Genomic DNA, 13478 nt, shown 5'->3' with positions numbered 1-13478 from the left:
TAATTTTTGTCTTACTTAAAATTATCTTGGCGCAAAAAATTTGTTTTTTTTTGTTTTAATTCTACTTTTTGCTCTACTGTTTTAGGTGCTTCCGTAAATAATACTTTTGGAGGATAATTAATGATTCTTTTTTGAAAATTATTATTAATTAAGCTTTTAAACATTGAAAAAAAATATATATGATAAGAAAATATTTAGTTTAAATTGAATTAAAAAATTTATTAATTTCATTAAAAATATAAAATTTTTTATAAAAGAATAAAAAATTTTTTTTTTTAATTAAATCACACTTTAAATTCTTGACTGGAATGTAAATTTTTTTTGGTAAAAAAAATATTAAGGAAGATTGAAAATTTCGTGAATGAAAAAGTTTAAGTCAAGAAAATTTCTTCTTGCTCCAAAATAATTTTTGTTTTGCTTAAAATTTTCTTGGCGCAAGAAATTTTTTTTTCTGCAGAAAAAAAAATTGAAAAATTATAGTTTCAAGTGCAATTTATATAAAACTGTGAAAAATTTTAATTTTAAGAATTAAATTGTTACAAGCTTTGTAAGAAAGTCATTTATAAGCTGTAAAATTGAATAAAAAATTTATAAAAATGTCATCTTATTTTATAAAATTGTAAATTCTTAGTTTTGCTCTTTTTATTGCAACAGAAACTGTAATTCTTCAATTATTCTTTTTTCCGTGTGAGTTTTAATGAAAAAAAAAATTTTTTTTATTTAATTTTCAGTGAAGAAACTTGTTGCTGAATCAAAAATATAAAATTCTTAAAAGAAGACAAAATTATAATATATTTTTGATCCTTAAATTTAGAATTTTTAAACCGAAAAATTGAGTTACAAAAAATTCTACAAAAATTTTCGTTAAAATAATTTTTTAATTAATTAATTATTAAAAAAAAATTTTTTCTTTTTAATTTTCAATAAAGAAACTTGTTATAATCAAGAATATAAAATTCTTACAAAATGATAATATAATTTTGATCCATAGATTTAAAATTTTTAAGCCGAAAAATTGAGTTAAAAAAAATTCTCTTAAAAATAATTTTTTAATTAATAAATTATTAAAAAAAATTTTTTTCTTCTTAATTTTCAGTGAAGAAACTTTTTATAATTAAGGATATAAAATTCTTACAAAAAAAAAGATACTTTTGATCTTTAGATTTAAAATTTTTAAACCAAAAAATTGAGTAACAAAAAATTCTACCAAAATTCTCTTTAAAATAATTTTTAAATTAATTAATTATTGAAAAAAAAATTTTTTCTTTTTAATTTTCAATGAAGAAACTTATTATAATAAAGAATATAAAATTCTTACAAAATGATAATATAATTATGATGCTTAGATTTAAAATTAAGCCAAAAAATTTTCTTTAAAATAATTTGTTAATTAATTAATTGTTGAAAAAAAAATTTTTTTTCTTTTTAATTTTAATCAAAAACATTTGTCCTGAATTAACTAATTTTTTTTCAGGCTAATTAGCAAAAAATTCAAGTGAAGAAATTACTTAAGACGATTATTTTAATATAAATTAAAAAAGAAGATATAAAACATGAAAGTTTAATTTCAACGACAGAATAATGAATTTTGGTGATTATAATTATAAAACTGATGATATAAAAAGATGAAAGCTTCTAATTATCGTAGCTAGACGATAAAAAATACAAATGTACATATATATGTATATAAAATATATAAAATATATGGGATATTTTGAAAAAACCTTGAAAACAGTTGGTAGGTGCCCTTACACCTGCGTGGCTACCGTGGCTAAAACTCTTACCCTATTTCATGGACAGTGAGCGTGGGAGTCCCAGAAGTAATCGGGCCTCACGCCGGTTTTCAGCCCAATCATAATGATAATCATAACCATAATGGTTATGTATAATTCATAATTGGTATTTACCGCAAGGTAGGTTTAATTTATTTTGGGAGTAAAGGCAACAGGTTGGACGGTGGAAGGTATAGTAGAAGGTGGCTAATGGAAATTTGTTAGAGTAGAGTTCTAGGTTTAAGCGAGCACCGAATAAAACGAGGAATTCAACGAAATGTTGATTAAACGAATGTTGGGCCTTATATTAATATAATAAACTAGTAAAGTTTATGTATCAGCTGGAGAACAGGTGGAGTAGGCACGCGCCAAACCGAAACGGACGCGACACAGCTGCTCAAGACACAGACGGTCTTCTGGTACTTGAGACTGTTCAGGTTCTGACATTAAAAACTTTAAAAAGAGGATTTTGTTTTTACTTTCGTTGTAATCTCAACATGTAAATGGGCTTAATAAGAGTACTTGCCAGTTTTTATGGAAAAAAAATAAATAAATAGATCGTTCGAGGAAAGCAAGAAATTGTTTTATGGCTTCACGGGTTTTTTTTAAATATTCAGATTCGAGTTAAGTAAATAAGTTTACTTTATCTGGAGTAAATATAATATATTTTGCTTCATTTGATGTAAGCTCAATTTTGAGAATTTTCTTTTTAATTGTTCTTTTTTATTTTGAGAATTTTAATGTTTAGTATTTTACTTGTGAACTGTAAATAATCAAAAACTTTTGCTTTAGTAAATAATGAATTTTGTTAAATTGCAATGTATTTTCGTAAATATTGAGGTTTTTAAAGATATAAGCTCATCATGATGTTACACTCATCAAGAGCTTTCATTTGAGTACCCACATGCATTTTCATATATTTTTCATATATATTACATATATGTACATATGAACAATATAAAATATAGTATATATAAATATATAAAATATATGGAAAATTGATGTTGGTACTCAAATGAAAGGTCTCGATGAGTGTAATGTCGGGATGAGCTGATATTTTTAAAAATGTCAATAATTAAGAAATTATATTGTATTTTGTCAACTTCTGATATTTTTAAAAATATAAGCTCATTATGATGTTACGCTCATCAAGAGCTTTCATTTGAGTACCCACATGCATTTTTGATATATTTTTCATATATACATATATATAATATATATAAATATATGAAAAACTGATGTGGGTACTCAAATGAAAGGTATCGATGAGTGTAACATCAGGATAATCTTATATCTTTAAAAATGTCAATATTTCACAAGATAAAAGGTAATTTCTCAATTATGTATCTAGAGATAAAGCATTTAATAAAATTTATTTTAAAAAATCGATGATTAAAATGATAAATTAAAAAAATGAAATATTTATACTTAAAAAAAAAATTCATAAATTTTCAAATTAATTAAATTTTTTTCACAATAATTTAAAGAACAATTAATAAAAAAACCATAATTATAAATTTATGAAAAAAAAGATAATTTTTAATGGAATAATTATTTTTAAAAATGTTTTTTCACTGATGAAATAAATTTATTAAACATAAAATTTGCAAACTTTTAAAATCATGTAAAAAATGCTAATTACTAAAAATTTCTTCTTCCAGATTGCAAGATAATTATACCTGGAGTATGAGTGGTAGCGTCTAAGCAAATAGGACCCATAACCCGGGTAATATGTTGATGATGATGATGATTCTGATGGTGCGTAACAATCTCCGGTTCCTGATAAGAAGGATAGTCCGCGTAAAAGGGCTCCTGGGCCGTGACAAGGGTGTCTAGCATTTGCAAAACCATTTCTGGGCCGGATGCTGTTTCGTTAACGGCAAAGGGATTAATTAACGTCTCGTTTGCCGGCGTCTGTCCCGATCGGGACCCCGACGTTTCGAGGCTCACAACACCCGCCGTGACGTTGAACCAAATCCAAAATTATTCTTCTTCTTCTTAACATCAACTTTAAACATTCAACTGGTAACTTTACTTATTTTTAAAAAATTTTCGATTCAAAAATTTTTATTCCAAAAATTTCCCACTATATTCACCAAAATAACACATATCCAAAATAGAGCAACAAAATACACATGGAATCACTGGATTATTTAAAAATAACTAATTAATTATTTTACAAATAAATTAATTACTATTCTTATTAATTATTGGAAGTTTAAAAAATTATAAAAATATAAAACTTCAATTAATTACAAATTAATTAATTATTAAGTACGTCGTTAACTTTGTTTAAAATTTAATTGAATATTTAATATTTAATATTTTAAAAATATAAATAGTGAAGTACAATTTTTATTTAAAATTTAAATTCAAGTACGCAGTAAAAAAGCTTAAGAGTGTCTACTTGACGTGAGTGCGCGTGTCACTGCGATAGTGCTACGATCTGTTTCCGCTCTCAAGCCAGGGGCTTCCCTTCTTTCCTTCCCTTGTCCCCCACCCGTAATTTTCAGTGATGACGAATACCAAGGTGGTGGTGGTACTGAATTTTCGGTGATGTAGTAGATCCAGTATCCAGTATAATATAAATATAAATGTAAATTGTACAATATGAATACACACACTAGTTGATGAAGTTGTGTGTTGTGTTATATTAATATAATGTTGCTTAAATTTGAGAATAGTGGGAGGCGAGGGATGGTGGAGCCTGGAGGTGGAAAGGGACCACGAGAAATAAATGGATGGGGGTGAACCGTGACAAACGCTCTCTCAATGCTCCCAACCACCTGCTTCCTATATTCTGAATGCTCACTCTATTAAACTTGAATTAAGATGTACGGAGATATTTTTCTCCTATGGGTACAGTATGTATTTTGTATTAGCATTGTGTTTTGATACAACACACTAATTTTATTTTTATATACGTGTATTGATATTATTTACGCATGTGTGACTTAAAGTCATGGGAGAGTTAATTTATGCTTAGTTTTATTTATTAGTCATTGTTGTTTATTTTGTGTCATTAATTTTTTTTACACAGTAAATTTTGCGTCAATGCATCAAAAAATTTTGTGTTAAAAATTTTTGTGTTAATTTAACACAAAAAAGTGTTCAATATTTAACAAAATTTTTTGACGCAATAACGCAAAATTTTTTACTGTGTAAGTTGCGAGATTTTTTTTTATTCAATTTTGAAAGTTTTTAAAATTACGCAAGTAATTTTGTAATTTTTGCCGATAAAAATATCAAGTAATTGTGAATTGATTGTTATTATAAATTATAAATTATTCTGTTTAGTAAAAAAATGTATTAATTATAAGATTGTTGGAGAATAGCTAATGCTAAATTAATAAACCATTACATTTTTTTTACTTTTTAATTAAGAAAAATTCGAATTTTGTAAGAAAGAGATTAATCTTTTTTTTTACTCACTCAAACTATTTTTTATTTTTTATATTTCTTCTCTGATATTTTAATACTTTAAAAAATTTATTAATTGTTAAAAAATGATTTTTTTAACATTAGATTTGATAAATATTAATTTGGAGTTAATAAATATTATTTAATTATTAATTTTTGGACAAAAAATGAGTCAAAAATTTATTTGAACATTTTTTATATTAGTCATTGTTGTTGATTTTGTATCATTAATTTTTTTTTAGGTTGCGAGATTTTTTTTAATTGAATTTTGGAAGTTTTAAAAATTACAAAAGTGATTTTGTAATTTTGGCAGATTAAAAGGATCAATTGATTATTTTTTAATTATTGAGAAAAAATTCGAACCGTGAATTTTGTAAAAAAAAAGAGATTAATCTTTTTTTTACAGGTTCAAACTATTTTTTATATTTCTTCTCATTTTATTATTCAAAAAAATTTATTAATTTTGAAGAAAATATTTTTTAACGTTAGATTATTTAATAAATATTCATTTGAAGTAATTAAATATTTTTTAATTGTTAATTTTTGGATAAAAAGTGAGTCAAAAATTTATTTAAATATTTTTTATGTTATTTATTGTTGATTATTTAGTCATTAATTTTTTATTTGGTTTTAAGCTGCGAGATTTTTTAAATTCAATTTTAGGAGTTTTAAAAATTACACAAGTAATTATGTAATTTTGGCAGATAAAAAGGATCAATTATTTATTTTTTAATTATTGAGAAAAATTAGACCCGTGAATTTTGTAAAAAGAAAGAGATTAATTTTTTTTTTTTACAAGTTCAAACTATTTTTTATATTTCTTCTCTATTTTAATGTTTAAAAAAATTTATTAATTGTTAAGAAATGATTTTTTTAACATTAGATTTGATAAATATTAATTAGAAGTTAATAAATATTTTTTTAATGTTAATAGATATTTTTTAATTATTAATTTTTGGATAAAAAGTGAGTCAAAAATTTATTTAAATATCTTTTATGTTATTTATTGTTGTTTATTTAAAGTTATTAATTTTTTTTTTTGGTTGCGAGATTTTTTTTTATTCAATTTTGGAGGTTTTAAAAATTACAGAAGTAATTTTGTAATTTTTGTAGATAAAATCAATAACTAATTATGAATTATTTTTACTTTTTAATTGAGAAAAATTCGAATCTTGAATTTTGTAACAAGAAAGAGATTTATCTTTTTTTTTACAAGTTCAAACTACTTTTTATATTTCTTCACATTTTATTATTTAAAAAAAATTTATTAACTTTGAAGAAATTATTTTTTAACTTCAAATTTAATAAATATATATTTAGAGTTAATAAATATTTTTTAATTATGAATTTTTTGATAAAATGTGAGTTAAAAATTTATTCAAACATTTTTTATAATTCTGTTTGACTAAATAAAAAAAAAACAAATTAATAATTAGAAAAATAGTTATTAAAAAGCTCAAAAATACTTAATAAATTAATAAATTTATTAAAAATTAATAAATTTATCTACCTACAGGCTATGGGCCCATGCAACAAAGAATCAACTCTACTTAGAGGATCTAGGTTCGAATCCCGACACAGTCAAGTAATTTCAAGTGCTCCTAATAAATTAATTAAACAGTTAATTATTAAACAAGAATATTTCTAAAAATTTTGCTCCAAAAAACAATATAAATAATTATTAATTATTTTTCAGATTTTCTGAGCGAATAAAATTTTCTCCAAAATCTCAAAGTCAAGTTTGATTTGTAGAAGTAAACATTACCTTGACTAAAGAATTATTTTTTATAATATATTCCAGCGACTAAATATTTGACTTAACAAAGAAAGTCGATACTTTACTAAAGCAAATAAAATAAATAGTCGAATAATACAAAAAAAAAAAAAAAAAGTATCCTTGGAACAAAATAATTATTTGGTAAAAAAATTTTCCATTAAATAAAAGGAGAAAAAAAATAAGAATCGTCCTCTTTAATTACGTCGGAGGTTTTAATAAGTAGCCAAAGATTAATACAAGGATTTCCGAACTCACAAGATGACCATAAGTCAAAATTAGTGGAATAGATAATTATAGTAATCAGTGGTCCGGATAAAAATGAATTATCTATCGCAATGATAAAAAATAAAAAAAAAAAAGGCTTCCTATTATATTATAGAGTATTATATTTGGAATAGTTATAGGACAGAAGTGACGATAAGGAGGGGCGATACAAGTAAAGAGTGTGGTAGAGGAGAGCAAGACCGGATGTCAGGGAGAAGTTCTCGACAGGGGAGTACTTGTACGGTGGCTCGCACGTGATACAGAGAGACCGGAAGCTACCTCCCTTCTCCTTCCCCTTTCAGGCCTCGTGCCTCTTTCAGGCCCAGACCCGCTCTGCAGTAGACAGACGCCCCAGAGTTGGGACTTGGACACATACAATGAGCATGAGATAAAAAGGGACGATACTTATTCTTAAAATTATTATTTTTTAGGTCTTCTTATTCTTTTCTTCTCTTCCACCCCACGAGTACTTCAATAATCCTCTTTCTCTTCGGACTATATGTATTTTTTCTTCTTTTTTATTTTTTATTATTTATTATGCTTTTTACTTTACTTAAATATCATATTTGGGCATTGCGATTATTTCGGGCATTATGTTCACTTTTGTACCTGTTGGATTTTTCGTCATGAATTATACGGGAAAATATACGGACATTCATTATATAGTCTACGTTTTTTTTTTCTTAAATAAATATGGGTTTAGTGTGTTTTGATACGTTCAGGGCAGTGGGATTAATACAGGTGAAATATAAATTTTTTTTCGATAGTAAAATGTAAAAACTCATTGAATTTTTTTTCATGAAAATTAAGAAGAAATTTTTATGAAATTTTAAAGCAATCAAATTTTTTATTAAATAAATAAAAGTAGAAGAAAAAAATAATCAAGTTTTTAAAAAATTAAGAATATCAATGATAATAATAAATCATTGATATTTTAGCAAAAATTTAAAACTTCAACATAAAAAAAAAATTTTTTTTTTAATAATAAAAAATTCACTTAGTAATCTTTAAGAAAAGAAAAATTATAATATTATTATTATTATAATAAAGGTCTCGACTTGGGAAATATTGACATTTTTAATAATATAAGCTCATTCCGATGTTACACTCATCAAGACCTTTCATTTGAGTACCCATATCAATTTTTCATATATTTTATATATATGATATTTCTGATATTTGTGAAATATATAAAATATATAAAAAATTCATGTGGGTATTCAAATGAAAGCTTTTGATGAGTGTAACATCATAATGAGCTTATATCTTTAAAAATATCATAATTTGACAAAATATAATATAATTTCTTAATTATTGACATTTTTAAAGATATAAGCTCATCCCGATGTTACACTCATCAAGATCTTTCATTTGAGTACCCACATCAATTTTTCATATATTTTATATATTTACATATATGAATATATGAAAAATATATGAAAATGCATGTGGGTACTCAAATGAAAGCTCTTGATGAGTGTAACATAATAATGAGCTTATATCTTTAAAAACGTCAATATTTAAGAAAATAAAGTCCAATTTAACAAAATTCATTATTTAATAAAGCAAAATTTTAATTTTTTATAGCAAGGTTGTAAGTTATTATTATTTATCAATTTTTCGATGAAAAATTATTATGATTAATATTACTAAAAAAAAAAAAAAAAAGAATTCAGAGATTTTTCTTCTTTCGCGCAGGTTGTATTCATTCATTCATCCTCGGCATTCATTCAAGAGCGTCGATAGCCTACCATTCTGAAAAACCTCTTTGCCTCTCAAATCCCTCTCTATATAATCGACTGATCCAACATACACATGGCGTAAGGTAAAGCAATAATATAAGCAAAGTACTCGTATATATATAACTAAAACTACATGGTATACTATATATATACTATATACTAAACCAATAGAATACTCGTAGACTCTCTCCTATCCACGCGATAACTACAAAGCAACATCTCATTGCTAAACCCGACACGCAATAGCGCTCTTAACAAATATATCGTAAGACGTCTTGATGTTGTGCGCTACACTACCATAAGTATTAAATAAAATTTACTGACAATCACACACGCTTATACATGCATATAAAAATACATATTCTTCCCGAGCGCGATAGGAGGGGTTCTACCTTACGATTCAACTTTAGAGCTCGTATTACAACCGGAAGTTGGTCCCAGTCTTGTGGGACCACCCTTAGATATTTTTAGTTCGGAATAGAGACAGCTAAAACGTAGTAAGGAGTAATATATATTATATATTATATATTATATATAGATATATAAGAGGGGACGTTTAAGATACAGCTTTATAATGTCCTCAAGTGCTCCTCCCTTAAAAAATAGTTCCTCACTCCTTAAAATTGAAATGCCCCCTCGCTAACGTAAATTTCTTTAACTCATTGTTGCTCACTTCTTGCTTGCTCAAAGTAGGAGGAGATATATGTGTATGTATATATATAGTATATACAATAATGTACTCCATATTTGAGGATGAATTAAACTTTTAGTTATTGAGCTACTGGGGACTTTCTCCAACAGCTTTTTTGAGGGAGGATGCTGGCAGATGCACCAGAAAAACTTGTTTAATAATTATTATACTTTTTTTTATATTTGTGCATGGAAAATAATTTTTTTTTATTTTTTACTTGAATTATTTCAGGAAAAAAATTACAGGAAAAATATTTTTTTAGAGAACTTTTGATTGATTTATAAAATTTTTTTTTATAAAAATTTTGGGTTAATTTTTTTTAATTATTAAAATTTAAGCAAAAGTTGGAAAAATGGAAAACTAAGTATAAAAAAAAATTTTTGATCTAAAAAAATTTTTTTAAAAGAATTTTCTTTTTGAGAAAATAAAAAAAATTGATTTTTTATCGGAAATTTTTTTTTTTTATCTAAATTATTTAAATTTTTTATTAAAATTTCTTGAAATTTTTTTTTCAGAAAAAATAAACAAAAAATTTTAATTAAAAAACTAAATTTAGAAAAAATAAAATTTTTAATTTTTTTTTTAGATAAATTTATTGATAATTATTAAAATTTAAATTTTTTAAAAAAACTTTTTAGAAAAAATTAATTAAAAAAAAATTATTCAAGTAAAAATATCAAAAGTGTAATTTATAAATTAATAATAATAAATATCAATATGTAATATTTTTTGACGTTGAAAAAAATAAACCCGAGTTATAAATAAAAAATAAATTAAAATACTAAATTTAAATCCGATTAAAATTCACATATCATACGCCAAATAATTCTGGACGGTTAACAATTGCTTCAAACCCGATACCATAAACGACCCTATGGCGTCACACTAGCCATTTATGGGCTCAGTCTCAGCCCAAGTTAAAATATCTACGTGATCATACGTTTAAGGTAGTAAAAATATTTATACCCCCTTGTCTGTACCCCAATTTTCGATGAAAACAAATAGCGTTGCATTGTATTGTTACAAATATAAAAATAATTATTAAAGTAAAGGTACTTACTGTCATTGTGGTAGGGCCTTGGAATCGGCGGGGCGTTTATTGGGGACTGGATCGACGGTGGACCACTCCGTGGGATTGATGAGGTCGAGGTAATTGAACTTGCTGGAGTGGCTGGACTCTTGAGTTCCGGTGGGTTTGTTGTGGTAACTGCTGTTGTTACCGAATTGTTGGCTCCTTGGTAACCCAAAAAATCCCCCAGGTCAGGCACGCATACGCTTTCGTACAAATTTGCTGGCATATTCTCCAACGACGCTTTGTCTACTTCATCTTCTGCAAAAAAAAAAAAAAAAAAAATTCATTATTTATTATACTTAATTTAAAAAAAAAAATCGTTCTCTAGATACATAATCAAGAAATCGCCTTGTATTTCGTGAACTATTGACATTTTTAAAGATATAAGCTCATCCCGAAGTTACACTTATCAAGACCTTTCATTTGAATACCCACATCAATTTTTCAAATATTTTATATATATTACATATCGCGTTACAAATGCCATAAGGGCGTATCAGTCTATTATACGCCTTTATGGCACCCGGGTGCCATAAGGGCGTACCAAAAAATTTTTTTCGGTAATCGACGTAGTTATGCCTAAAACGGGCAGAAATGCAAAAAAAAATTTTGGTACGCCCTTATGACACCCAGGGTACCTACCGGAAGCAATAAGGGCGTACTAAAAATTTTTTTTTCGGGAAACAACGTATTTTTACTTAGAACGCGTAGAAATGACAAAAAAAATTTTTTTTCAAATTTTACATTTTTTGGTACGCCCTTATGGCACCGGGGGTACCTACTGGGAGCCATAAGGGCGTACTAAAAAAATTTCAAATTTGAAAAAAATTTTTTTTTGTCATCTCTACGCGTTTCAAGTAAAAATACGTTGTTTCCCGAAAAAAAAATTTTTTGGTACGCCCTTATGGCTCCCAATGGGTACCCCGGGTGCCATAAGGGCATACCAAAAAATTTCAAATGAGAAAAAAATTTTTTTTTGGCATTTTTACGCGTTTCAAGTAAAAATACGTTGTTTCCCAAAAAAAAAATTTTTTTGGTACGCCCTTATGGTTCCCGGTAGGTAGCCTGGGTGCCATAAGGACGTACCAAATTTTTTTTTTTACATTTCTGCCCGTTTCAGACATAACTACGTCGATTCCCGGAAAAAAATTTTTTATACGCCCTTATCTCTTTTCAAGGGTATTTTTTTCGGGATACGCCCTTATGGCATCAGTAACGCGATATATGTATATATGAAAAATATATCAAAAATGCATGTGGGTACTCAAATGAAAGGTCTCGATGAGTATAACATCAGAATGAGCTTATATCTTTAAAAATGTCAATAGTTAAGAAATTACCTTGTATCTCGTGAACTATTGACATTTGTAAAGATATAAGCTCACCTTGACATTACAATTATGAAGACCTTTCATTTGAGTACCCACATCAATTTTTTATATATTTTTCATATATACATATATATAAATATATGAAATGTATGAAAAATTGATGTGGGTACTTAAATGAAAGGTCTCGATGAGTGTAACATCGGGATGGGCTTATATCTTCAAAAACGTCAATATTTAAGAAAGTAAAGTGTAATTTAACAAACGTCATTACGTAATAAAGCAAAATTTTATTTATTTACAGTTCACAATTCACAGCAGTCACATAGTGACTGCGAGATCGCTAGTTATTATGAATTTTGAAATTCAGTAACTACTTAATTAATAATTTTTGTTGTAATCAGTAAACCAATAGTTATTGTTTTAATTACAGAGTCATAAAGTATTAAATTAATAATAGACGAAGGAAAGCGAAACGACAAAAAGTTTCTCTAACAATTCATGAAGGCTATCGCGGACGGTTTTTTCTGCAATTCATATATCTATACTCATCTATCTAATTTTTATTTTCGCATTATTTCTTAATATCCGTTCCCTTTGAAGAAATCAACGGCAATTGCCATATACCATCACGCGATTTTTCACCTTTATTATTTTATTATTATCATTTCTTCATTTTTGTTTGTTTTATTAACTTTTAACTTCTATTTCATTGTCATTAATCATTATAAACTTTTAAATTAACAATTACAATAATTGATACAATTTTTTTTTAATTAATCCAACTTTTATATAAAAATTAATATCTAATAATTTTTTTAATTTTTTTATGTAAAGAAAATTACCAAAAAAATTGTCAATAATTTTAAAAAATTTTTATTATTTGAAAATTTGTAATAATAATAATGACAATAGTAAAAATTCAAGAAATGCGATCTTTTTCCAATTCATACAATGCAAAGGAAGTTAAAGATTTCGTTATTCTCATAAATAATTTGCGAGCTGGAATCTTACATTATACATTAGGACTTAAATTAATGAAACGAAATAAAATATTTATTAAGACCGATAGATGAGAGCGGGGGAGGAGGGGGCAGGCGCTGGATAAAAAAAAGTAAAATAATATGGGCTGCTTCTTTCATTGCAATCTGTTGGATTGATCGTTTCCGGCTCACGGTATCCAGGTGCTATCTCTTGACCTGATCGAGATTTATTATATTGCGTCGTATATATTTCGACTTTTATTTGTCTAATATTTATACATTTTAATGATGTCATTAATTTGTTCCCGTAAAGCGTAATTATAATTATATGTCATGTTATACGTAATATATAATATCATTTAAAAATTCCCCTTGTAATTAAAGACAAACAAAGAATATTTTTATTTCTTCTTTTTTCAGTTTTTTTAA

At 25.9% G+C, this 13478-nt stretch overlaps 1 protein-coding gene across 2 annotated transcripts in view; it reads right to left on the bottom strand.

Moving 5' to 3' along the window:
* The window catches only part of LOC123271653, a 100957-nt gene that overhangs the window by 11057 nt on the left and 76422 nt on the right, over window positions 1-13478 (bottom strand). For both annotated transcript variants that reach the window (XM_044738036.1, XM_044738037.1), the window contains exon 7: window positions 10727-10996. In XM_044738036.1, the coding sequence (XP_044593971.1) occupies window positions 10727-10996 (270 nt within the window). The remainder of the gene's footprint in view (window positions 1-10726; window positions 10997-13478) is intronic.

The sequence above is a fragment of the Cotesia glomerata genome, linkage group LG9 (genome assembly GCF_020080835.1).
Source record: "Cotesia glomerata isolate CgM1 linkage group LG9, MPM_Cglom_v2.3, whole genome shotgun sequence".
In the NCBI taxonomy this organism is placed as follows: domain Eukaryota; kingdom Metazoa; phylum Arthropoda; class Insecta; order Hymenoptera; family Braconidae; genus Cotesia; species Cotesia glomerata.
The sequence above is the reverse complement of the archived record's forward strand: the minus strand, read 5'-3'. Positions and strand labels throughout refer to the sequence as shown.